The sequence below is a fragment of the Glycine max genome, chromosome 17, assembly GCF_000004515.6.
Source record: "Glycine max cultivar Williams 82 chromosome 17, Glycine_max_v4.0, whole genome shotgun sequence".
In the NCBI taxonomy this organism is placed as follows: domain Eukaryota; kingdom Viridiplantae; phylum Streptophyta; class Magnoliopsida; order Fabales; family Fabaceae; genus Glycine; species Glycine max.
This window is the reverse complement of record NC_038253.2, coordinates 38,548,742-38,573,848: the sequence shown is the minus strand read 5'-3', so window position 1 is coordinate 38,573,848 and position 25,107 is coordinate 38,548,742. Positions and strand designations below refer to the sequence as shown.

The 25,107-nt window shown below is 32.3% G+C and overlaps 4 protein-coding genes across 4 annotated transcripts; 2 read left to right on the top strand and 2 right to left on the bottom strand.

The window, feature by feature from the left end:
• Positions 1 to 476: 476 nt before the first annotated feature.
• LOC100816380 (uncharacterized) lies at positions 477 to 4,586 on the bottom strand. Its single transcript, XM_003549314.4, has 7 exons — positions 4,355 to 4,586; positions 4,020 to 4,106; positions 3,556 to 3,873; positions 2,561 to 2,722; positions 2,231 to 2,284; positions 1,873 to 2,019; positions 477 to 1,074 (listed from the first exon to the last, which is right to left on the bottom strand). Exons 1-7 carry the CDS (start codon positions 4,529 to 4,531, stop codon positions 697 to 699), a joined length of 1,323 nt encoding a protein of 440 aa, XP_003549362.2. The 5' UTR covers positions 4,532 to 4,586; the 3' UTR covers positions 477 to 696.
• Positions 4,587 to 5,434: 848 nt separating this feature from the next.
• On the bottom strand, positions 5,435 to 9,036 carry LOC100787512 (pyruvate dehydrogenase E1 component subunit beta-like). The gene is made up of 4 exons (NM_001255165.3): positions 8,830 to 9,036; positions 8,390 to 8,490; positions 8,246 to 8,292; positions 5,435 to 6,722 (listed from the first exon to the last, which is right to left on the bottom strand). The coding sequence occupies exons 1-4, from the start codon at positions 8,918 to 8,920 to the stop codon at positions 5,750 to 5,752; spliced, it is 1,212 nt and encodes a 403-aa protein (NP_001242094.2). The 5' UTR covers positions 8,921 to 9,036; the 3' UTR covers positions 5,435 to 5,749.
• Positions 9,037 to 10,099: 1,063 nt separating this feature from the next.
• LOC100786433 (phenylalanine--tRNA ligase alpha subunit, cytoplasmic) lies at positions 10,100 to 18,780 on the top strand. Its single transcript, XM_014770005.3, has 18 exons — positions 10,100 to 10,485; positions 10,787 to 10,862; positions 11,280 to 11,293; positions 13,490 to 13,546; positions 14,155 to 14,210; positions 14,326 to 14,418; positions 14,551 to 14,641; positions 15,230 to 15,267; positions 15,359 to 15,397; positions 16,430 to 16,506; positions 16,589 to 16,673; positions 16,786 to 16,882; positions 17,096 to 17,192; positions 17,677 to 17,748; positions 17,919 to 17,985; positions 18,072 to 18,197; positions 18,368 to 18,422; positions 18,580 to 18,780. The coding sequence occupies exons 1-18, from the start codon at positions 10,213 to 10,215 to the stop codon at positions 18,631 to 18,633; spliced, it is 1,467 nt and encodes a 488-aa protein (XP_014625491.1). The 5' UTR covers positions 10,100 to 10,212; the 3' UTR covers positions 18,634 to 18,780.
• A 1,231-nt stretch (positions 18,781 to 20,011) lies between these two features.
• On the top strand, positions 20,012 to 22,907 carry LOC100527737 (uncharacterized). Its single transcript, NM_001249713.2, has 4 exons — positions 20,012 to 20,220; positions 20,327 to 20,434; positions 21,314 to 21,481; positions 22,581 to 22,907. Exons 1-4 carry the CDS (start codon positions 20,119 to 20,121, stop codon positions 22,701 to 22,703), a joined length of 501 nt encoding a protein of 166 aa, NP_001236642.1. The 5' UTR covers positions 20,012 to 20,118; the 3' UTR covers positions 22,704 to 22,907.
• Positions 22,908 to 25,107: the final 2,200 nt, after the last annotated feature.

Genomic DNA, 25,107 nt, shown 5'->3' with positions numbered 1-25,107 from the left:
CTCCATAAGTAGTTAAAACATAGTACACTCTAACATTAACAGATGGTATTTAAGTATGGATTTTGATTTTCTCTTCACACTTTTTACATTATTTTTTATTTCTCTATTTTTCCTACCACATTATCGATTCCTTCTCTCATTTTCTTCCTTTAATTTTTCCTCCTGTTTAATCTCTCTCTCTCTTCTTTTTTACCGATGTGAGAAAAAGAAAAACATTACCCTTTAAATATTAAACAAAAGTTGAAGATATTAAAACAATGACATAGTGATTAAACCTCGTAGATAAATAATGCAACTAAAATATAGAACTCCTACATTTTTTCTGCCAAATTGTAATTTGTTAATTTATAAACTAGTAACTACAGTCTTTTCCCTCTAATAAACCAAGAAACCCCAAAATATGCCATCAAACAAGAAACAAGAAATGATAATTCATTCTTAAAAAAATGATAATTCAAGAAATTTTCTCTCTCCACTTAGTTCTAAATTATAATTGATACCCATTAGTTAGTGATCACTTATGTACCTATTCGGTAGAGTAAAAGTAAATATAATGAAAGTGAATTAAGATGCAAGTTTTAAATTGAAATAGAGTAAATGTGTGAATTTTATATAATTTTAGTGTTTATTTCACTCTTTTTTTTCTATGCAATTCACTCCTTTTTTTTACTCTCTTGCTATGCAAACGAAGGGGGTTTAAGGGCATTTTGGATTTTGACCAGGCCCTCCGTAATATAACTCAGGATCTTCAACATAATCTGACAAATACCAAACATCATAGCAGTTAAATTCATCCGTGAATTCAGCAACATATTCTGGGATCTTCAAGGCTGCAGAGTTGTCATGAATTCTCATTCTTGTTATTGTAGACGACTCACCAAAAACTGAAGCAAATTGTCCATTACCCATTTGTGTTGCAGTGTGAGGAGTATGCCCAATAGTGGAACTGTAAACTTCACCACCCCACTCCACAGATTCTGCATTGTAACGTATTGTTTCAAATAACTCAGGTGGCCAATAACCTATGTTGGTATTCTCACCATATTGCACCCACCAATTATTGGTATAGGGATCCTAATGTAAAGGAAAATGACAGAGAAAAGAAATTAGAATAAAAGAGTTTAATTTTAATACATTGTAGTCGATAACCTTATTATCACTCAATGAAATCATAGAATCGTATGATTTGTCGTAAAAGGTATGATAATAATTTTTTTTTAGCATAACGAAATTGTTAGTTACTCGTAAGATTTCTTCTAGCCAATTTACCATTTAGTGATTTATATGAATAATTAATATTTCTTTCATGGAATTTTTGCATTTTTTATATATATGGTTCCTTGCTTAAAAAAGAATAAAAACTATTATTTAAATACAATAATCACATCAAATGATATTTTTACCCAAGACTTTGCTACTTTCAGGATCTTTTAACCAAAACACATAAATCCGTAATCTTAGTACATGCTTTACGGTCCCAATAGTTAATGATGCATGTAATTACGATGATATCGGGTTATGTAACTCTTTTATGTGGATCATCATTATCAATGGAAATTTTAGTTATTACATTTCAAGAATTCATGTAATTTTTTTTTAGATGATCAACTAATAAAGAATAATCATAAATATGACCTAAGGTATTTATTATAAAAATCTATAAAATTATCATGCATACATGTTAATGTGGGATTATGTAATAGTGAAACTTTTATAACTATTGGTACATTCTAATTATTTTTTTTTTAAAATGGAAATCTAACTGAATTATGCTCCATCTTTTTTTTTTTGACTGGAAATTATGCTCCATCTAGATTTATATATCTATCTGATGTAAGTTCACTTCAGCTTATTTAAGAAAAATAATCTCACCTTATAGATGTAAATAGTTATTATGTATTGAAGCCCACCAGGAATTGATATCGGATAAATTGCAGCACCTAAAGCAATTTCATTGCTAATCTGAACAAATCCAGGACAAGTCAGATCAAAGCAACCCGTTTTCTTTGAAGCATCAGCCTGCAAAAATTGGTGTTCCAATAACCATGCCCCCCAAAAATTAGAACAAATTAATAAAAATTGACAATAAATCTAAATATCATGCATGTAGCATATACATATATTAATTAGACTAAGAATTAGTAATTCACAAAATTTGGTTCCCTCTTCTTTATGTCCCATTGGTACATAATTAAATTAAATTTCAAGGTTGATGCAATTGCAAACTTACCGTCCAGTAAACAAATAACCGAGTTTGCCTATCTCCATACACACTGGGATTGACCTGGAGCAAGTTTATTGCACAAAGAGATAATGAATTTTTCAAAGCTGAAAAAGGTTTAAACAATAAACACTAAAACATGTGCAACAATATATAAGTACAAGTTGAAGCATGAGGGAGCTATACATAAGAGCATTTAGAAAATGATACTTTAAGTTGGAGTGCATTTTTCATCATGCATTCATAAAATGTTACAATAACTTTGTGTTTAAGTAATAAGCACAAGTTATATTCTGATGCTTAAAAAAAGTAGAAGTAGAAGATACTTTAATTTCTTACCGCCCAACCAGCTTCAACACACTCAAAGTCATTGTATGGCCCTGTTAAGAGAGATACTTGGGAAGTGCTGTATTCATCATCCTTTTCAACAGAAGGGTTGTCCACTTTGATGTCTCCTTTGGCTCCCAAGTAACGGAACCCAACTGCCAATGCTATTGCTTTCTGTTCCGCATAGATGTCAAATCAACCAAGCAAAAGAGTTAGTTCTTACAAGTACCAAAAAAATTATTCCTTCCTTCCTAAAATAATAATCATTTTAGATTATTTTATATAGACTAAAAAAATAATATTAAATAAATAAAAGAAAATAATAATTTTATAAATTTAATCTTATATCATCATTAATTTACTTATAGATTTTATAGTTCATCATTAATATTATAAGTAAAAGATATAAATGTAAAAATATAATTAATGCTACATTAAAAAATTAAAATAATAATTATTTTGAGATATTTTTTTGTTATTATATAACAGTGATAATGATAATGGGATGGGAATATGTGTTAGGAACAAGAAGATATATTACTTAATAATAAAATATGTGTTAAAGGGTATCTTAAAATTTATTTAAACTTATGAAAGTGATTTATGAAATTACTTTTTAATAAGAATTAACAGGAGTGTTCATCATTAGATGGGTTGAGACTCATTCAGCCGAATCTAACTCGACTAAGACTCAATAAATATGAAATTAACACAACCTGTTAACATAATATATTAATCTTAATATTATACTATTGCAATTAAGATATATTTTATAATATCTATTTACTGACTTAAGTAATTATCTATCTATATATATATTATTACTACATAAGAATTTAAAAAATATATATTTTTAAAAGAATATATGATATAGGACCGAGTTGAAAGGACCCAAAGTATAACCTGAACTGGTCCATAAAATGCACCAGGTAGAGTCATAGATAATTTTATCACCAGGTTTATTATATTCAAAACTGCTACTAGTACTATAACACAAACTTACTTACAGAGTGGTTTTTCAGTTGTACAAAGGAGTCGAGATTATTATTCAGTTGACCAACATGTTGATGAGAGAAGCTTGGCTTCTTCCTTCCATAATCTTCAATTGAATGAGCCTTTATCATGTCTCTTTCTTGTATTCTTCGAACAGGTATTGTTCCCTCTGGACATCTTCCACTTTTCTGCCACACTTGGGAAGTCACAGTCACAGATGACCCTTCATCCCTTTGCTTCATCATTTTGCCACTCTTTGCATTTTTTCTAGTTCTAGTAGTTTTGGTCCCTATTGTCATGTCCTTCTTAGCTGAATTATAAGTGGGAGCCATCTGATTATATGTATACATATACAAATTCAAAGAATAGTTGTAATTAGTCTAGCAATTAAGCTATCCCTATATATATATATATATATATATATAACCATAAATAATTAAATATGGTATAAATTAACAAAGAATCAAATGTGACTCACCTGGATTTTGTGACCTTTCAATGCAGGATGATCAAAAGCTGGTTGCTTATTAATGTCAATGCAATCAATGATATCCCCATCTTCACTCTACAAGCATATATGAAGAATTTTTTTTAGTAATACCATAAAATTAATTAAGCTTCTATAGAAACGACCAATTAGAAAACATTCTCACTCAATAGTCAATACTATTTGATATTCTCTAGTATATATAATTTCAAATTATTTTCATTGATATGGGTAAAATTACAGGACCAATAATTAGGTGTTTCCCGACGAATAATGGAGTTAAGAACATAACCCAATAAAACTATGATTAAGATAATTTTAATTACCTGGATAGTTTTTAAGGAATGTCCTCTAAGCTGCTTTAATTTTCTCTCAACTTCCAAAACCTTGAGTCTTGACAAAGAGCTACTACCATAGTCCACAAAACCGTAAACTGTAACTACCAGCCCCAAGAGAATGAAGATTGTGGATCCCATGGCAGAAAAGTGCAACAACTTTCCCATTCAAAATTTAATAACAAAAGTAATCTATTTTTTATTCCTTTTGACACAAAACAAGTGGGCCACAAAACTGAAATGGAAGACAAAGATACACTTAGATGATATTGTAAACATGCCCTTTAAATTGGAGTCATGAAGTCCTGAATTATAGACATTGCTTAACTATAAGTTAGCTAGCAATGTCTGCATGAGTTACCGTCTATATATGTCATTCAACTTCTGTTTACATCATGACTTGATCATTGAAATGCAAATGCATGCTTCATTTACCAGCCACCTCCTACCCAACCAAAAATTGAAAAAAAGAAAACCTTATTAATAAACCAAAAAAAAAAAAAGAAAAAGGTTCAAGATTTCTTTTAAATCGAAAATTATTTTTCATATTTTAAATTTTAAGTAATTTTAAAAACTGATCTTAAAAAGAATTGATTTACACATATAACTCAAAAGTTACTTATTTTTAATTTTTATGTTAGACCTACTATAGGACTAGGGGGAGACCATACCACTAAAGTGATGCTTAATTAAGTGATCCCCAGGGGGTAGAAACCGGAAAGGTAAAAACTTGCAAACAAATTTATTAACCCAGTGAATAGAATCAAAGGACTTCAAAAATTAATTTAAAAGAACTAGTTTTATTTGAATGATTAAGTATTACTTTTGATATATAATATGAGTGGGTTTTATAAAAATGTATACGTTCACGCCTAGAATCAATTTCATAAGCAAGAAAGTCTAACTTTTGTTAAATCAATTATGAACCTAAGATCTGTCAAAAAAAAAAATTATGAATCTAAGAATTGAGCTGTACGATAAGAATTTAATACCTATGAACGATAAAATTTTCATGGACATATACTCGATGCTAAAAGCCAGTAAGTAGCTGCAGAAATAATAAGAAAAATTGAAACGTAATAATAGCAACAACTGAATTTCCTCAATTGATATCGTCACAAAATGATAAATACGCATAAAGATATTACATGAACACAAAAAATTCAGCTGGTTTGTCTTGTGCAGGTGAATATTTAGCAGCAGTGCAATTCCATAGCTACTATATTCTTCTTTTAATAATTTATTTTTTTTTGCAAAGTTTAACAGAAGTTAAATAACAATTGAAATTTATGGGCTTTAGACTTCAGAAATAAAAGGTAAAGAGAAAACCATGATAAAAATTTCTAGCTTAATTTAACAAGCACAATTGGTAGTGTTTTGTAGCAATTACTGGCAGAGTTGCTCAACTGCAGTCACAATCTGAGCAGGTTGAACTACTGTCCATTCCTCCAATGTTCCAGCATAAGGAGTCGGCACATCCTGAGAGGATAAGCATACTATAGGAGCATCCAAATGGTCATGGAAATTTTCGGTAATGGCAGCCGTCAAACTAGCACCAATTCCACCCGTCCGCATGCACTCTTCCACAATTAGCACACGGTGTGTCTTCTTCACCGAATTCCCGATTGTGTGAAGATCAAACGGTTTCAAAGACCTGATATCGATTACTTCGGGGTCGTACCCCTTGTTCACCAGTGTCTTGGCAGCTTGCATGACATGATACCTCATCCTGGAATAGGTTAATATCGTGACATGTTCCCCAGGCCTAACCATCTCGGCTTCTTCAAGTGACAATACATACTCTTCATCTGGAATTCTCTCCTTGAGGTTATAAAGCAAAACATGCTCAAAGAGAATCACGGGGTTCTCACTTCGGATTGCAGCTTTCATCAAGCCCTTGGCGTTGTAAGGGGTTGAGCAAGCCACCATCTGGATTCCGGGGATTGACTGAAAATAAGACTCCAATCGCTGCGAGTGCTCTGCTCCAAGTTGCCGCCCAACTCCACCAGGTCCACGAATGACAATTGGTATTTTGAACTGCCCTCCTGATGTGTAATGCAGCATGCCACAATTGTTAGAGATCTGGTTAAATGCCAGAAGTAGAAATCCCATGTTCATGCCCTCAACAACTGGCCTCAGACCAGTCATGGCAGCTCCAATGCCCATCCCCATAAAGGCGTTCTCAGCAATAGGGGTGTCCAAAACTCTAAGGTCCCCAAACTTTGGGGCAAGGCCTTTAGTCACCTTATAAGATCCTCCATAATGACCTACATCTTCACCCATGACACATACACAAGGATCCCTCTCCATTTCTTCCTCCAAACCTTCGCGTAGGGCCTCAAAAAGGAGAAGTTCATGCCTAAAAATAAAATGCATACATGGTTAATTCCATCATTATTGGGCATACCTCACAATAGGAGGAAACCAAAAAAAATGTTTTTAGCAACTTCATGTATTGACTATTTTGAATTACACATCACTAGAATATCCCAAAAGTTTTCAATCATCAGCACCTTAACTCTTTTTTGTTACTGCATTCCTTAATACCTAAAGAAGTTGTCATCCCTAAATTTTGATAGTAACCAGGGTAATCTTGGTCTACACTTTACAGGGAGTTTGCCTACAGCTTTCTACACAAAAGTTTTGAAGTACCACATCAAGGGGCCCACCAATTCAGACTCTTCATCTATCTATCTAAAGTACACAGCAATCATTTTTTACATTCTTATCTGTTTTGACTCTTGAATAAGGGAGTCTAGATTATTATTTCATCTATCTCATTTTTTCATCTTTCTATCTAAAGTACACAGCAACCATTTTTTACATTCTTATCTGTTTTAGCCATTGAATAAAGGAGTCCAGATTATTTTTTCGTCTATCTTATTTCATCTCATGTTTGTTTGCCAGTTCCTAGTTTCAGTCAGTCAAGCCTGTCTCTTAACTGGGAGGTTGTGCCTTATACCTCGATTACCTTTTGTAGACATTTGGTATAGTGAAAGAAAAATGGCAAGAGTCTTGAAAACAACGACAAATATTGTATTGATATCTTTATTATCTTAGCAAGAATGTGAAGTATTGTGGGTATCATGGGATGATGAGTTGTTGCATTGCAATGAATTGAAAGGTGACATGAACACAGCTATTCCAAAAGCTTAAAATATTGGGTAAAAACACACGAAATTTTTTATTCTAAGTTGTTAGTTCACGCAGGAACCCATGAGACTGGCCACCCTACCTTCCACTGAAATTTAAATTCTATTTAGAAGAAGGAACCAAACTCATCACTTGAAAAGAAGCTTGATATCATGTAACTGACCAACTACCTCAAAAGCTTAAGTTACAGGATGAAGCACATGGATGGTTTTGCATCTAACATGTTACAATATCTAGGATATATCTCATAACATCATTATAATAAAGTATCTTAAAGTATCTAAGATGATCTCTTAGGAGTGGTTTTCATATTTGTTTCCTATTTGATATGGATTATGAGACGTCCTCTAGATATTTTAACAACATAGGAATAGGATGTCTTTAGTATGTGTTAATATGGCATACAGGGAAAGGTTTGTTTAGTCAATTCTATAGAGCATGTTTGTTCTTTTGCTTCAGTGTCGTATATCCATCACAAAAGTAACAAACCTAAAGTGAAAGAAATAGAAATTGTCCATTATCATTTTGTACTTTGAAGAAGCATTTATAAGAAACCAGAAGATAGTAACAACAATCGGGACCTACATTCATCTCATTTATCAAAGTGCTAACGATGGGATGAAGCAGTAGCCAGTTTCCCACATTCTTTACAATGCTTCCATTTTCATCTATACCAAACACACTCTAAAGGGTATAACATGGAAACAGTAATTGTAGAAAGAGACATACCCAGATCCAGATTTTGATGTAGAGGCCGCAGAACTGGCTCCCTTTGTCTATAAATAAACAGCCAAAAAGCACAATTTACAAACTTGATGACAGCATTGATCACAAACCAAACTGCAAAAAAGGGAATGGAATGAGATAACTCACTGCAACTGCATTAGTAACCAACAATTCATGCTTACGAGCTCCAGTCTTCAGAATCCTTGCATCAGCATCAGATCTGACCACAAATATGCCATCTTTCCTCTCTGAACCAATCAAAGAAACAACATTTAAAAGTCAAAAAACACTAACGCTTAACCGAAAAGTCATTGGTCTGAGTGGCACTGAATTTAGTCCCTAAAGTAAGGTCTCGGTTTTGAGCCTTGTGGATGGAAAAAATGTACTTGGGAGGGGAGAACCTCACTAGAGGTGGCCATCAAGGTCCCGTGTCCCCGACTGAGATTAGTCATTGATAAAATTGCTTACCAATAATATGATTTAAAAAAGAAAACTAGCCATAGGAACTACGTATCCAAAACAAAAATTCTCAATAAGCAGTTCGAAAATTTTGAAGAAAAAAAAGGAAAGAAATTTAAGAAGCGAACCTGAGAGGGAAGAAAGCATGAACTTGTTGGAGTGGGAAGAAGAGAATGATGGGGTCACAACTCCCAATCCCTGGAAAAGGGTCGCAGCCATTGGATCGTATCACCCAAGAAAGATGGAAATGAAAATGAAGATACAGACGGAAAGAATGGGAATTTATTTATAGGAGGGAAATGCAAAATGCAATGGGCGGAGAAATTAAAGAACACAATTTGTGAGTTTGTGTTGCGTTCGGAGAAATTAAGGAGAAAACTTGAGAGTGTGAATTTAAATAAATCTCCACCGTAGATTAAAATTAATGGCTGAGATCCCTTGGAAAATTACTCCCGGCGACTCCCCGCAGCACCTCCGCTTCAGTCCTTACTGATGTCGACGCTGTGTTTACGGACACACCCAGGCTTACTAGGTTCAAGTTGAGCCTTTTACTTCCTGCACCTCCACAACTTCATAATTCCAATATTACCCTCCCTTTATTATGGAATGACCATTCCGAAAAAATGTTCATATTTCAAAATAGTTATTTTGGATTATTTATTCTTACTCTGGAATGGATATTCTAAAATATAAAAATCATATTCTAGAATAGCTATTTCATAATAGAAATACTCTTTTGAAAACCTATTCCAAAATACCTATCGAAATATGAAAAATCATATTCCATAATAGGGTGTTGCCTCGCCCTCAGAAGCTTCATCGAAGAATACTCTGACATCGACCCCAAGTGCATCGCCACCACCTACGCCATTTGGGACATCGAACTCAACCCTTCCCCTGTACCCTATGACCTACACTCTCCAACACAATTGGGAAGGTTGATTGCAAGGGTTTCTTGGAAGTAAGGGTTGTCTCGTGAGGGATATTTTTGTCTGTTGGAGTCTTTAGGCGGTGCAGGAAGTAAATGCCCCAAGTTAAATCTCAAATAAATAATTTATCTCTCTTGACTAATTGATCAATGAAAGATAATCAATTTAAATTTAGTCCGTAAAAAATATAATAAATTAATTTTGTAGATAATTTAATAATAAATTAATTCCTTAAATTTATAATTTAATGTCAAATTAATTTTAAAAATATAATTTATTATCAAATTGATTCTTAACAAATTTTAACAACATGATGAACTCATAACATTTTTTCATATTTAGAGATTAAATTTATATTTTTCAACTCATAACTATTTTATCATCATATCACACTTAAATAATTTGACTATTTATTCTTAAATCATTTAGGAAGACTATTTATTCATCTATATATATATGGACAAAAGTTTGTTGGATAGGATGTTTTTTAGAAACAAATTGTGCTTTGCGGCAAAGGAAAGCAAGAGTGAGAGTGTGCGTGTGTGAGTGAGGACTAAAGACTGAGGAGTCTCTGATTCATTGATGGCGGAAGAAGCAGTTCTGGGATACCTTGAGAAAAACTCGGAGATTCGAGACTCGGGCGAGTTCGCAGCTGAACTCGGCATTGACCACAACGAGATCGTGAACGTGATTAAGAGCTTGCACGGTTTCGGATACGTTGACGCGCAAGACATCAAGAGGGAAACATGGGTACTCACTGATGAGGGCAAAACCTATTCCAGCGTAGGATCCCCTGAAGTGCAACTCTTCTTCGCCATACCCCCAGAGGAGGGTATCTCCAAACAAGACCTTCAGGTTATTCATTTTTTTTATAACTATGTTATTGGTATCGAGTATCACTGACTTTGTGGATGACTAGTCTCTCTCGTTGAATTTGGCTGATCACCTTTAGTGAAATTCTTTCCTCTCAATCGTATTTTCTTTATCCACAAGCTCGAAGTTGAGACCTTACATGGGGGATAAGTCCAATACCACTCAAATCAACTATTTGTTCATTTTTTTCCATTCATTCATTTATTTATGTATTAACTCTGTAATAATTTCTTATTCATTTTGAATTATTATAAGTTTAATTGTTTTTCTTTGGTGGTTGTAGAAAAAGGTTGAACCTTCTGTCTTCAAGATAGCTTGTGCTCAGGCTGCGAAGACAAAATGGGTGGAGATGGGAAACAGTTAATTACTAGAAAGGTAAGGATGGGTTGGTTTCTTTTTTAATTAATAGGGTAAATAATCATTTTCCTCCCAAAAGTGTGCAATGCTGAGATATCCGTCCTTGAAATATGAAAAAAAACAAAATGTAATTCTCAAAAGAGTAAAAAGTGAGACAAATATGTTCTATGTTAACTTTTGTCTCTTAACATTAAGACACTTGCTTATGTGACACGCAGGAATGAAAATGTCACAGAATTGATGTCCATGTGGACATATGTGTTAAAGCTATTGATAAATACATTCTTAAATTTAACAACTTATTGACATTTTTGTCCTTCAATTATATAATTTATTGACAAATATATCCACGAAATATATAAACCTAGTTAGTTGACATCAGTAACAAGATACATGTACCAACAATACATTAGACTTAGAAGTTTCTAATTTTGTTATTGCAAATATTTATTATAATTTTATTTATTATATTTATAATGTCAACTTATCACAGATGAATCAAGATTTAAGAGGAGGTAAGACATGGGTAGGTTAGGTTCTTAAATAAAAAATTAGTTTCTCAAATCTTAAATAGATCATCCACAGGTAAAAGAAAACAAGTATGAGAAGTCTAGCCACCAAAACTACTATATTTTATAGTTTTCCTACTTAGTTAGTGACCACCTATATAATTATAATAGACGTCAAAGAAAAAAGTGACAGATTATACTTTTAGGGACATATTACTCTCACTTTTTTCTTTTACATTTATTATAAATATATAGGTTAATATATAGGTGATCACTAACTGAGGGGGAAGCTATAAAATCATTTTAGTTTTGGTTGTTAGACCTCTCATGTTTGTTTTCTTCTACTTGTGGATGATTCATTTAAGATTTGATAAACTAATTTTTTATTTGAGAACCTATCATTGCCTCACCTCCTATTGAATCTTGATTTCTGTGTGATAAGTTGACATTATAAATATATTTATAATTATAATACATTATAATAAATATTTGGAATAACAAAATCAGAAAGTTTTAAGTCTAATGTGTTGTCGGTGCATGTATCTTGTTATTGATGTTAACTAATTAGGTTTATATATTTTGTGGATATGTTTGTCAATAAGTTGTTAAATTAGGGACATATTTGTTAGTAACTTTAGTCCCTATGTTCATGCAAGCATCAATTCCGTGACATTTTCGTCTCTATGTGCCACATAGGCAAGTTTCCTGATGTTAACAAATGAAAGTTAATGGTGGGACAAATTTGTCTTACTTTTTACACTTTCGGAGACTAAATTTTATTTTTTCATCTTTCAGGAATGGATTTGTCAGCGTCACGCACTTTCAGGGACGAAAATGAACCCTAATTAATATTTTGTTAAGAAGGAAAATTGGGTTTTAGATTTTAATATTGTATGGGTCACTCTATCAGAGCTTATGCCGTATGAGTCAAGCCATTAGGAAATTTGGTTTCTGACCCTTTTTCTCTCTTAAATTCATAAAGTATTTTCATGCATTACGAACTCAAGATATGATTGGGAGGGGTGGTGACATACAGTAAATGTGAGAACATTGTTGAGAATGATAGCAGCCGATTGCATGATGTGGGATGGTTTGCTCAATTTTTGTTCTATGTATAGTGCTTATTCTATTTGTTGGTGATGCAATACTGATTGTTAAATGGAACATATCTGGTAGGGTGCACATGCATTTTGGAATGTGGTGGTAAAATCTGAATTGTAACTAGGATAGCTATTATTTGATATCGTATGATAAAAGTGTATCGAAAGGAAATAGGTGGTTTGAATGCTCGGGTTTGGAGGACTTTGTAGGAAGAGCTGGAAGGCAGAAAGAATTGATCAGGATAAATTAGCAGCAAAACATATTTCACATGCTCAGATGCTTAAGGAAATCACAGCAACACTATGTATAGTTTGTTTTGGTGCTTAGGTGTTCTAATTTATAACCTTGGTGTATTGGAGATGAAATAGCCAATTATCCATCATGTCAGCGTCACAAAAGAGAATTTCCATTTAGCAAAATCTGTAAGGCCACACGAAGTGTTAAAGGCAGCCCTGATTACAGCTTGGAGCTGGCTGAGAGCTAGGAAAAAGGGGGTTACATATGCACTGTATTGTTGGCATTCCAATCCACTAGCCTGTCTAGCTATGGATTAATGGAATTCATTCACATCTTGATCAAAACATCCTGCTGGCAAAATACTGGAGCTGTTGTAATGGAGATAAATGCTATGCGGAATACTGATTTATGCAGTTTCTGTGAAAATTATGCAGCAATTTTTGTATTTTGCAGATTTGTGTTCTAGGATAAGTAAATCAAAGTATGATGGATATTGTCATATTTGATGTGTAGCTGTTAGAAGACGACGCAAGTATAGTTGCATTTTTTCTGTGTGTATTGCATTGTAAGTATGTTGTACTAGCTATGTATATATTTGGACGCATCTTGTGCTCCAACAATATTTTTATGTATAAAATCCTTTTTTTTCCCTTTAAAAAAAAGGATTTTTAGTACGTTGGTTGAGGTGCATTTGCATGTAATGGATAAGTGCACTTTGTCCTTTGAGATGGGCATGTTTTCATGATTTACCGAGTATTTTTAACAAGGCTGTCATGCTGCAGGTCCAACATGTTGATGATAAGGTCAAAGATCTTCTTCTTCAAATACAACAGGGGCTGGTATGTGTACTAATATAAACATTTTTGTTAGTAAATTTATTAGTTACATTAACAGGAGGCAATTTGAAGAACTGAGATTATTTTCTTTCTTGGGTGGGGAGGGGGTTGTCATTAAGTTCTATTAATTTAGGAATAGTAACATATATGAAAATTGAGGAGGTGAAGTGTAGAGATATACCAAGCTATGTAAAATTATTTTTTGGGTTGAGTTGACAACAAGGTAGTCTCATTAGTTGGTATCGCCCATTTTTTAAATGGAGTGTTTTGGCTATATGCGCATAAGATAGGACTTGGGTTTGCAATAATACATTTGGGAAAATGGCAAGGTTTTATATAGAGCATTCAACTCAAACATATGAGATGATTACATGAAGTAGGAAGCGGGGATTTGATTTGCGATCACTTTAGTTATGAGGTATACCTGCACTCTACTCTGAATGATGTGAAAGTGAAAAATGTCCTTTATTTGGTTTGAGTGATTATTGTTGTTCACCTTTTCATATCCTCCTTCTTAATCTTTTTATGGGTTGCTTATCGTTTTCTTTAGCCGTTTTCCCTATGAAATTTTCACTTCTCATTAGAAACTTTACCATATGTTGCAAATGCAGGACATTGCTTCAGATGAGATCAAAGCACTTAAAGCAAGAAAACTCATTGTTCCACAGTAATAATAATTTCACTTGGTTGTGTTAAAGAGATTTTCAGATATACTGAATGTGCTGTAAGTGACTTGACTATTCTTTCATTATTGAAGTTCTTCTTGGTATCTTATAATTTAGGACGTGGAAGGGTTACTCATTGAAAAGAGGTCCTAATTATGCACCTAAAAGAAAGAAGGTTGTCACTGACTTGACACGAGATAACTTCCAGAGGTATTTTTTGCTTAAACTGAATGTGAATGGGGGTTATAACCTCTGTATTCAAGTGTCTACTTTGCGCAAGACATTTTTCCTTGGATTTGCATGTTATCTTATGAACTGACTTTACTGTATTTTTTATGTCAGTGGTGAGTGGAAAGAATTAGAGTTCAAAGAGTACAACTACAGTGCTAAAGGTCAGCCTCTTGAAGGTGGCAATCTTCATCCGTTGCTGAAGGCAAGGAGATATACCTTCCTCCTCTTTTCCCCAACCCAAATTCTATTTGATATTTAGATTAAACAAATATCAAAATTTTTTACTATAGAGATTTCACTTACGATATAAAAAAAAATCTATATTTAGGAAAACATAAACAAGAACTTTGTGTATTTATACATATTTAAACTTGCAGTTTGATATGTAGAGCTTCTACAATGCCCTCTATTTATGTTAATTAAAGCACATAATTGTTTATGTACCTTTTGTGTGTGTAATAGTTTTTATATGTGCGCTATACTGCATGCATCAAGTGTATTATGATTTTAATTTTAATTAAGAGTGCTTTATTCAAAAGAAAAAAAAAATCCTTACTTTTGTTGTGCTTTGTTTCCAAACTTTACATGCATAGTCCGTAGCCCCGAAAAATGAGGGAAATTGTGTTTGGCTGTTATCTGGAAACGTAAAACTTTGACAAATCTGTATGATGTGGACAGACAATTTAATTATGTCATTCAATTTTTTTTTTTTTTTTGATAGAGCATAATGAGACATTGTTTGATCAATTTAGCTAACCTCACCTAATGAGAAACTTTTCTCTACTTTCAGGTACGTGCCCAGCTGAAACAAATTTTCCTCTGCATGGGGTGAGTCCTATCTTCTTTATTTGGAAGGCTGATATCTTTTGTGGTAAATATTTGTTTCAAATTTTGTTAATTTTATTTTCTGTTGCTGCAGGTTTGAAGAGATGCCGACAAATAATTTTGTTGAGAGCAGGTAATTATTGTTTGGACAAAACTTAGATCAAGTTCTTCATAGTTTATATCTCTGTCATCAAGTTCTCAATTCACAAAATGACATATGGATGTTCTTTCCAGTTTCCAATAATAAATAACTTTTTTTTTTGCTCAGCAAAAGTAAGAATATATATATATATATGAGTACCAGAGGTACTAAAGATACATGATGGTGTTTGTTAGATACATAGCTCCTCTAGGCAGACTGGAATCAGTCTGAGGAGGGATCACAGTTATAATACCTGCAGTATATATATTCTCCTATAGGTCCTATATCTGCAACCCTCTACTGACCACAAAACCTTCCATTAGATTACTCGACCATTGGTTGAAGTGTATTTCAAAATCATCCTCCATATCAATGCCTTCCTAGTGTCTTGAGATTCAGATAGGTTCTGTTGCTTTCCTGTCCTGTCAAAAAATAGTACATGATGTGTGGAATTTTCTTTTAAAAAATGGTACATAATTTATAGAATAGCTCTGCTCTTTGCTGATGCTTTCAAGGAAGCAGGTGAAACAAATGTTATTAAGTGTTTGCAGGCTGGTGCCTGTAACAAATCTTTAGTATAACTATAAATCAAAGAAATATCTTAGACTTTGGATATTGCAGCCCTTAAGATTTAATTTCAGAAACCAAAAATTTCCCCTTTCTATAAAAGAAAAATATAGCTTTAGATTGTTTTTTGTCAGTATTTGAAGATGGTATTGTCTTCTGTAACTTGTATCGTTCTTGAAAAGAAACTTTTGTTTTAAATTCTGAACAGTGCATTAGAACATCATGAATAAAGTGACATTTAAAAAATATATATTTTCTAAATCTCAAACCATATTGTTAATCACTTAATCTGCATGATCCCTTGATTCTTTCTTATATAGGCTATTTAGATGATAGAGTTTTATCTTTAAAAGTATTGAATCCAACAGGTTTTACTCACTGTGTGTAGCAACTGGCAAGTAGCAGCACATGTCTGCTCTCACCCTAAATTTTACATCTGAATGTTTTGATTGGCAGCTTCTGGAACTTCGATGCCTTGTTCCAGCCCCAACAACACCCAGCTCGTGATTCACATGATACATTTTTTCTGGAAGGTTAGTAAAACCTTGATTGTTTTCTTGCTAATCTTATATTCTCTGTTTCTATTCTGAGAACATGTGACACATATATCTGCAGCTCGTTCAACAACTAAGATATTGCCAGAAGATTATGTTCTGAGAGTTACGCAAGTTCATGAATCTGGTGGTTATGGGTCTAGAGGGTATGATCATGAGCGAACTCAACATTTTTTAGCAAAGGCTATTTACTATTGATAGATGGATAATTTCCAAAAATGTTTTCTGAAATAAACCTTACAATTTCTTCCTTGGTAGATATGCATATGACTGGAAGAGAGAGGAAGCAAATAAAAACCTCCTGCGAACCCATACAACTTCTGTTTCCTCCAGGATGCTTTACCAACTGGCACAGGTATTTGTGTCATAATTTGCTGGTATCATGGTCTTGTTGGTGCATATGATTGCATGGTGTTTAGTGCCATTCAGTTCTATATAATGTATATTTATTGGTTTCAGCTGGACCAAGTTATGACACAGATAATATGTGATTGTGCTTTTCAAGTTCTAGCTCTGAATTATAGCTTACATCTTTCTTTGTTTCCCCTGCATTTGGATGTCTATGCAGAAACCATTTGCCCCAAAAAAATATTTCTCTATAGATCGGGTATTCAGAAATGAAGCAGTTGATCGGACACATCTTGCTGAGTTCCACCAGATAGAAGGTATGTGAGATCTAACAAGTTACTAGGCCTGTGGCTTTAATTCTTTACAAACTGTTCATCTTGGAAATGAAAAGGGTTCACCTTTGACGTTCCTATATTAGATAGGGGATGGGGGGATTACTGCAATAGACTACAGACGATTCAGTACTCCCTCCTTCCCATAATATTTGTCGTCCTAGATGTTTTTACATAGATCAAGAAAAACTAATAAATAGATGAAAGAGTGACAATTTTACAAGATTAACCTTATCATCATTAATTTTTTAATAAGGAATATAAATGAAAAAAAGTAATTAATGTTACATTGAAAAGCTAAAATGACAATTATTTTGGGACTTATTTTTTCTTCTTACACGACAATTATTATGGAACAGAGGGAATATCTTTTTTGGTTTGGTCCATTAGATGTTTAATCTTGGCATTAAAATTTATCAATAAATTTACTGGATTTTTGTGATGATCACATTTTTACATTTCAATTCAGGTCTTGTATGCGATCGTGGACTCACTCTCTGTGATTTAATAGGTGTTCTACACGATTTCTTCTCACGCTTAGGTAATGTTCTCTTGTAAAGAAAAAGATTTAAATGTGGACTGTAAGTTGGACTGTTGGAGACTTCAAGGAATATGATCCACATCCAAGTTTATATAGGGGACAGGCTTTAGTAGTGTGATTAATCTATTATTGATTTTAGCTAATAGAAGTGATTTCGTTATTGAGTTCAGGCATGACCAAGCTGAAGTTCAAACCAGCTTACAATCCATACACTGAACCTAGCATGGAGATTTTTAGGTGAGTTTTTCTGTAACAATTATCAGGCATGTCTGATCTTGATGTTGCGTATCCTGAGATTACATATTAATCCAGTACTCTAACAGTTACCATGAAGGTTTTAAAAAATGGGTAGAGGTAGGAAACTCTGGCATGTTCAGACCTGAAATGTTGCAGCCAATGGGACTTCCTGAAGATGTCCAAGTTATTGCGTGGGGCCTTTCCCTTGAGAGGTGAGAAAAAAAATCAGAACACTTTAATCAAAACTGAGCATAAAATAAACTAATTTGTAAAATTTAAATTCCTGTTATTATTTTGCTGAACAAATCTAGTGAAACTATAAGGGCATTGTGATGCAACATACTGTAAATTGATTTTAACTTGTTATTTTACGTGGAAACAGGCCAACGATGATACTGTATGGGATAGATAGCATCAGAGATCTCTTTGGACACAAGGTATTTTTTTAGAGGATAAATATAAAGATCATCATATGTATTTTGGTCCTTTATAATTATGGATTCTTTTAAAAAAAGAAAAATTGCAAATGTACCAAAAAAAAGTTTTTTAAACATAAGCAGTGATATTATCTCATTTTTTTCTTGTCTTTTGCAGGTAGATCTTGGGCTTATAAAGAAAAATCCAATGTGTCGTCTTGGAATTGACTAAAATGATTCACACTTGTGTCTTGTATTTTATCATTTATAAATAAATTATAATTTCTTTTGCCTCTTAAGATCAAACACTATCTGTAGTTTATTAGTTCAATTTTCTATATGAAGAATTACGGGAGAAAAAGTTACGCCCTTGTGATTATTTTTCTTATGTTCTGAAAAATTTGACGGGAAAGTTAGCAAATTTCAATTTCTTGTGGTTTGGAGAATGTTATGGTAAAGAAAAGTTATCACATTCCTAGGTAGGACGCATATCAATATAGTACATGTTTGGTTTAATGTTGGATGCTTCAAACACCACATAGAATCAAAAGTTTTGAATTTTTATTTCTGGTAATTTTTTTTATTAGCAAATATTATTTCTCACAAAATATGTATGTAAATGTGTTCGTTTAACCTAACGATAAATCAAACTTATCCAATTGACTTGGCTATGGTTTACAAACTATTTTTACATGTTACCAACTAGGAGCAATTGCTATTTGTTGGAAATTAAGGTACCTTGCAAGTGATTTGTTTTGGATTTTAGCACAGGTTGTGGGTCAAGGGCTCTACAGGGTATTTAATAATGACTTGTCTTTGTTGCATGGGAAAATGAACAACTCCTTCATATATTAGACACTCATCCATTTCTTACACAATTTAGACTAATGCATAATTAATAACATAATTTAAATAACCGACAACTTTATTATTTATGGATTAAATTAAAGACAGATGATTCTACTATCTCAAACTCAGCATAAATTTGTGATGTCTAGTGGGTGATATATCTTACAACATTGGGACCGTAGTCGTGTGCAAATAAAAAAAATTGTCTTATGACTTGCTACAAATTTACTGATTTACTCGTTACATAAATCGTTGTTTTGTAGACACACAAGAGTCTTACTCCTCGTCAATCTTATAAGATCAAAAATACAAAATGAATATATAATATAAGAGTTAGAAATATATTTAAACACTATGGGGGATCTAATTCAATAAAGTGAATGAATTATTATAAATATGGTTATTTTAAATTTCTATGGATAGGATAAAATATATTTAATTGAAAAGAAAAAAGAGAAATAGCCCAAACTTAAAAGACCAACAATATATTTTAGGTTTAAAAAAATAATATATCCAGCACAATCCACGTAATAAAATACTAAATTATTCAATCAAAATAATAATCCATACACCGATCCGAATCATCCATTATTTTAATGAAAAATATTAGGAATATTTCTCTAACAGACTCTTACAAATACTTTTCTTTTTCATATGATAAAATTCATTAAAATGAAAAAATTTGATGAGTGTCGTATCATATTTAATCTTCTTTTTTCTTAATTTTATAGTTTGTAATAACTTTTAATCCATTAGAGATAGTGTTAGAAGGAGTTTGTTATTCTCAGCCTCTCTTGATTTCAATCCAAAGCACCAAATTCGCAAAACTAAAGTGTTACTAAGGTGAGAGAGAGAGAAGAAAAAAAAAATGGTGAACTTCATGTTGATGATTACTGCAGAGCTTGAGAACCTCACGAATCTGCAACCCCAAGATGGCTGCGACGACCCCAACTTCTCCTACCTCTTCAAGGTCCCTTTCTTTCTTTCTCTTTCCAAATCAAATTCAAAATTCAACATCTCTTTAATTAATTTTTCCTTTTTAATTTCTTCAATTTTCTTTTTCTCTGTTGTGATAGTTGAAATGCGGGAGATGCGGAGAACTGAGCCAGAAAGAAACCTGCGTCGTCTTAAACGACACCGTTCCTCTCCCCGTTGGCAAGAGCACCACTCATCTCATTCAAAAGGTTACCTAAAATGCCCTTTGCGTTTCTTTGTTCAATTCTAATTCGATCGATTCAATAGTCTCTGTAATTTGTATTTCTTAGTAATCAATAGCGTTAGGAGCTAATTTGAGACTTGTCGTGATTTTCATCCTTCTAATTTGATGATACTATGTATTTACTTTTAGGGGTATATAATTTCAGTGTTTCCCTTTTATTCATTGATTTTTTTTTTTTTTCATTATGTGTATGTATCTATGTATGGTAGAAAAGGCAAGTGAAATTATTCACTATATTATTTGCAATCTTGACTGTTATGTTCCATCGACTTCTTTTTCAATTAGGTGAAATAAGGTCATGTTATCCATAAGCACTTAGAAGAAAATTAGAGATAAAGTGTATTGAGTTTCTTCATAATCTAAAATCCACTTATGCACCTTAACTTTTGGAGAAGGTAAATGAAATGACTTCTATGAAAACTAAATGTATAAGTTCATTTTAGCTTATGCGAGAAGTTTAATTCAATTACCTTCTTATTTTCTTCTCTTGTAAGGGCCTAAGTGCATTACATAAACACAAAGGAAATGGAGCTCGTTATTTTCTTGCGATTTTATAACTGAAATTAAATTTTACTGGTCTGACTTGTAACTTTGTAAGCTCACTTACGTGCTACAACTTACAACTGAGCAGAATTCTATTTGTTTGGCATGATATGCCCTTTTGCTTATGTAGTTATTTTTCTGTCTCTGACATAGGAGGAAAGATTCTGGAAGTTTTATGTGATTCTGCTGCAAAACTTTAAATTATGATTCCTACTTGTATTAGTTTTCATTCGTTTGTGATTCTTTGAACCGTTTGCTCCTGCAGCTGGTGGTTTTTTAATATCCTTTATTTGGTATGCAGTGCAAATTTTGTGGCAGGGATGGCACTGTGACCATGATTGAAGGCAAAGGTAAACCACTCACCCAGGAAATCAGTGAATCAGGGAAGTACGCCCCATTGATGTTATTTGACTGTAGGGGCTATGAGCCAGTAGATTTTGTATTCGGTGATGGATGGAAAGTTGAATCAGTGAGTATCCTTTTTATTTTTTATGCTATGTTTCCATTATTTTTGGCATCATATCTCTGATCTGTTTTGATTGTTCAATGTTGCTGATATATAAACCGAGAGAGTATTGTATATAGCTCATATACCCATTTTTTTCTATTGAAACAAATAATCATGTGCTTAATGGCATCATGTCTCTCATCTCTTTTGATCGTTCAATGTTGCTGATAGTAGTGAGTATTGTATATAGCTCATATACCCACTTTTATCTATTGAAACAATTAATCGCGTGCTTAATAGCATCCTGTCTCTGATCTCTTTCGATTGTTCAATGTTGCTGATGTATAAGCTGTGTAGTGAGTATTGTATATAGCCCATATACAGATATGCCCACCTTTGTCTTTTGTAACAAATAATCATGTGCTTAATGGCATCATGTCTTTGATCTCTTTTGATTGGTCAATGTTGCTGATATATGAGTTGGGTATGGTACATAGCTCTTATACCCACTTTTATCTATTGAAACAAATAATCACATGCTTCCTTTGATTTGGTTTGATGCTTAGTGTTGATGGTTCAATTGATTTTGTCACTCTTATCAATACTGGAAACCATGTCTAAAAGGTTTATCTATAAACTTAAGACTGGGATGAATTTGATGTGATTAATTTCAATATCTTCTATTCCAATCTTTAAAAATTAAACCAATAATTATCATATACATGAAAAGGTGAACAAATTCAAAATAATTTTGATTATCACAATTTGCAAGTCTAAATTATGGTGAGATTTGCAAGATATGCAGCCCTTTTGATTAGTCTTGAATCAGATTTCGTACGAAGGTTATACAGTGTGTATTAGATTTTCCTGGTGCGGAAACCTGTTCTCTAGCTTTTGGTATTAGCTTTCTTCTTTTCCATGTGATTTCTGTAACATTTTTTTTACATCCTTCTTGTCTATGGTATTTTTTTACTGAATGGTTGTGACACCTATCCTCTGATTCTATAATTTACTCACCTGATTGCCATATATTTTTAACATGCAGTAGAAATTTTGGTGATTTTATAAATTTTCTGTATGTTGGTCATATTTCTAATCGATGCAACTTGTACTTGTGTAGCTGGAGGGAACTAAGTTTGAGAATGTTGACTTGTCAAGTGGAGAATATGCCGAGTATGATGAGAAGGGAGAGTGCCCAGTAATGATATCCAATCTTCGAGCTACTTTTGAAGTGACAAAGTAGAGAGAACTGGTTTACTGTTTGAATATTTTCTTGATGTATAAAATTGACTGTTCTCTTCCTAGATGAGCTTTTGAGCTCTGGGTTGCATCATAATTAGGCAAGAAATTTGTGGGATCTTCTAACATTACATGTTAACCTTGTTGTATTGAAGAGGAAAAAACAGCTTCCAAGTTCCATGTGATTGATGAAGTTCACTTTTCATTTCATGCTTTGTAATGTGTATCGTTTCAATGCCTTTGTCCATTATAGATTACCTTCTAACTGGATACAATTGTTTGTTACACGGATAATGTCTAAAATATACGCTATATAAGAGAAAATTCAAATGAAATGAAATGAGTTCTTAAGATTATAAAAGATTTAAATTGATATTTTTTATCAACAAATGTTAAATGTTAATTGTTAGTATTACTAGTTTTTGTTAGCCGAGTCGAACATGTGACACTTTTTTATTATTATTATTAAATCAATCTTGTATCTTTTAATTTAAATTGATAATTCATATTTTTTAAAATTTTTATAAAAATGAAATTTGAATTTTTAAGCTAGGAATTAGACAAATTTATTGCCAAATAGTAAGTACAATTTTTTTATTGGTAAATATTAATTGTTATATTGTTAGTTTTTGTTAATAGAGAAAATTGAATCTGTAGTCTTTTTTATATTCTTTTTTCATCTTAATCATTCATTCACCTTAAATCTTTTAAATTGTAATTACAACTTGAAATGCATTTTTAGTGAGTAATTACAAGTTGTATCAAATAAGTTGAAACTCATAAAATCATAATGGATCCTTTATGATTACGCACTAAAAATGCATTTTTAGACAAATTTATTGCCAGAGTGTATCTATTAAGTTGAAACTTCATAAAATCATAATGGATCCTTTTGTTAAAGTTGCCATAGTAGCAAGAAAGTCCAAATTCATGTCCACCAAATTAAATGATCTTTAGCAAGAAAAATAAGAAACCGAATGAAATGAAATATTTGGTGCGGAAAGTTCTAGTTTAACTTGCACGATGCACCAAATGGTCTTCAGCAATATATGTGCTCTCTGTGCTGATAGTTAGGTTACATGTACGTTTTTTTTTCCTTTTGAAATTTTTTAATCTAAAAGCAAGATAATTAATTTTGTTTGTGTAATTTGTGTAGTTGGTTATACAATTCCATCAAAATAATTTCGCTTAATTCATTAAACAATGTTACTTTCCATTTCTTCTTATTATAAATATAGTTGCATAAATTTGTACACGTATGTATCTTTTTTTTTTAAGAGGAAATTTTACTATAGTTGTCACTTTGTTGAAAAGTATTGCTTTCAGTTAGACACAACCCTATATCGATATATAGGCAAAAGCTGTATAGTTTGTCAATTTTTTTGCCAAATATTTTTCTTTAGCGGAATAAATCTAATTAATGAATGAAAAACAATTTATAAGCAGACTTTCTTTTTGGTCTCTTATGCCGTCCCCGGTTTATACAAATTACACAAGGCGAAACTAACGATAATTAGAAGGGGGGCAGGTGCCACACTTTTATTTTATGTATCACACTATGATCTTTGAGCAGATAGTAAGGTGAAACCGCTAAAGTGTGTTTGGATGGAGAAATTTTAAATTCAAAGAATTTTAAATATTTTAATTGAAATTTTTTTATTTTTAAAATTTTATGTTTGGATAAAAATAAAATTATGAGGATGAAAAAAAAAAAAAATATAGTTGGTGTACTAATTATACGTATTCTTCTGTGATCACATCCCATGCATATTTTAGAAACAGCTCAAGTGGTATTTCTTGAAAAAGAATGTAAGAAGAGAATTTCAATTTTTCACATTTTTAGTTGGAAATTGAAATTCCAGATTTTTAGTTGTTTAAAATTCTGTTTTAAAATTTCAAAATTTTTAATTTTTCATAAAATACATCCAAACAATAAATTCTAAATTACAGAAATTTAAATTTTTTCCTCAGTTAAAATTCTCTATCCAAACATACTCTTAGTTCTAGAAAATTACAAATATGAAAGATTGATTTTGGTTAAAAAGACTGTGCGTTAACAATTCAAAGCTGGTGTCTGACTATGAATGGAGAACGTTCTCTTATTACAGATGAAAAGTCAAGCACAAACGATTTCTAAAACCAAAATAAACGAAACGCATGGTCCAAAAGTTTTTGTAGTAGGTAAACTACAAGGTATTATTAGACTACTTTTAAAATCTGTAAATATTTCCAAATTCTTCTACATTTTCATTGTACTAAAGTATTTCCTTTTTCTACAACTAAAAATGGATTTAAAAAAAATAGATTGTTTAAAAAAATACTAAAAAATATTTATAAGGGGAAGTTGCTGTAAATATAAAAAAATACAAAAAATTATTTAATTTCATAAACTTTAAAAATAATCAGTG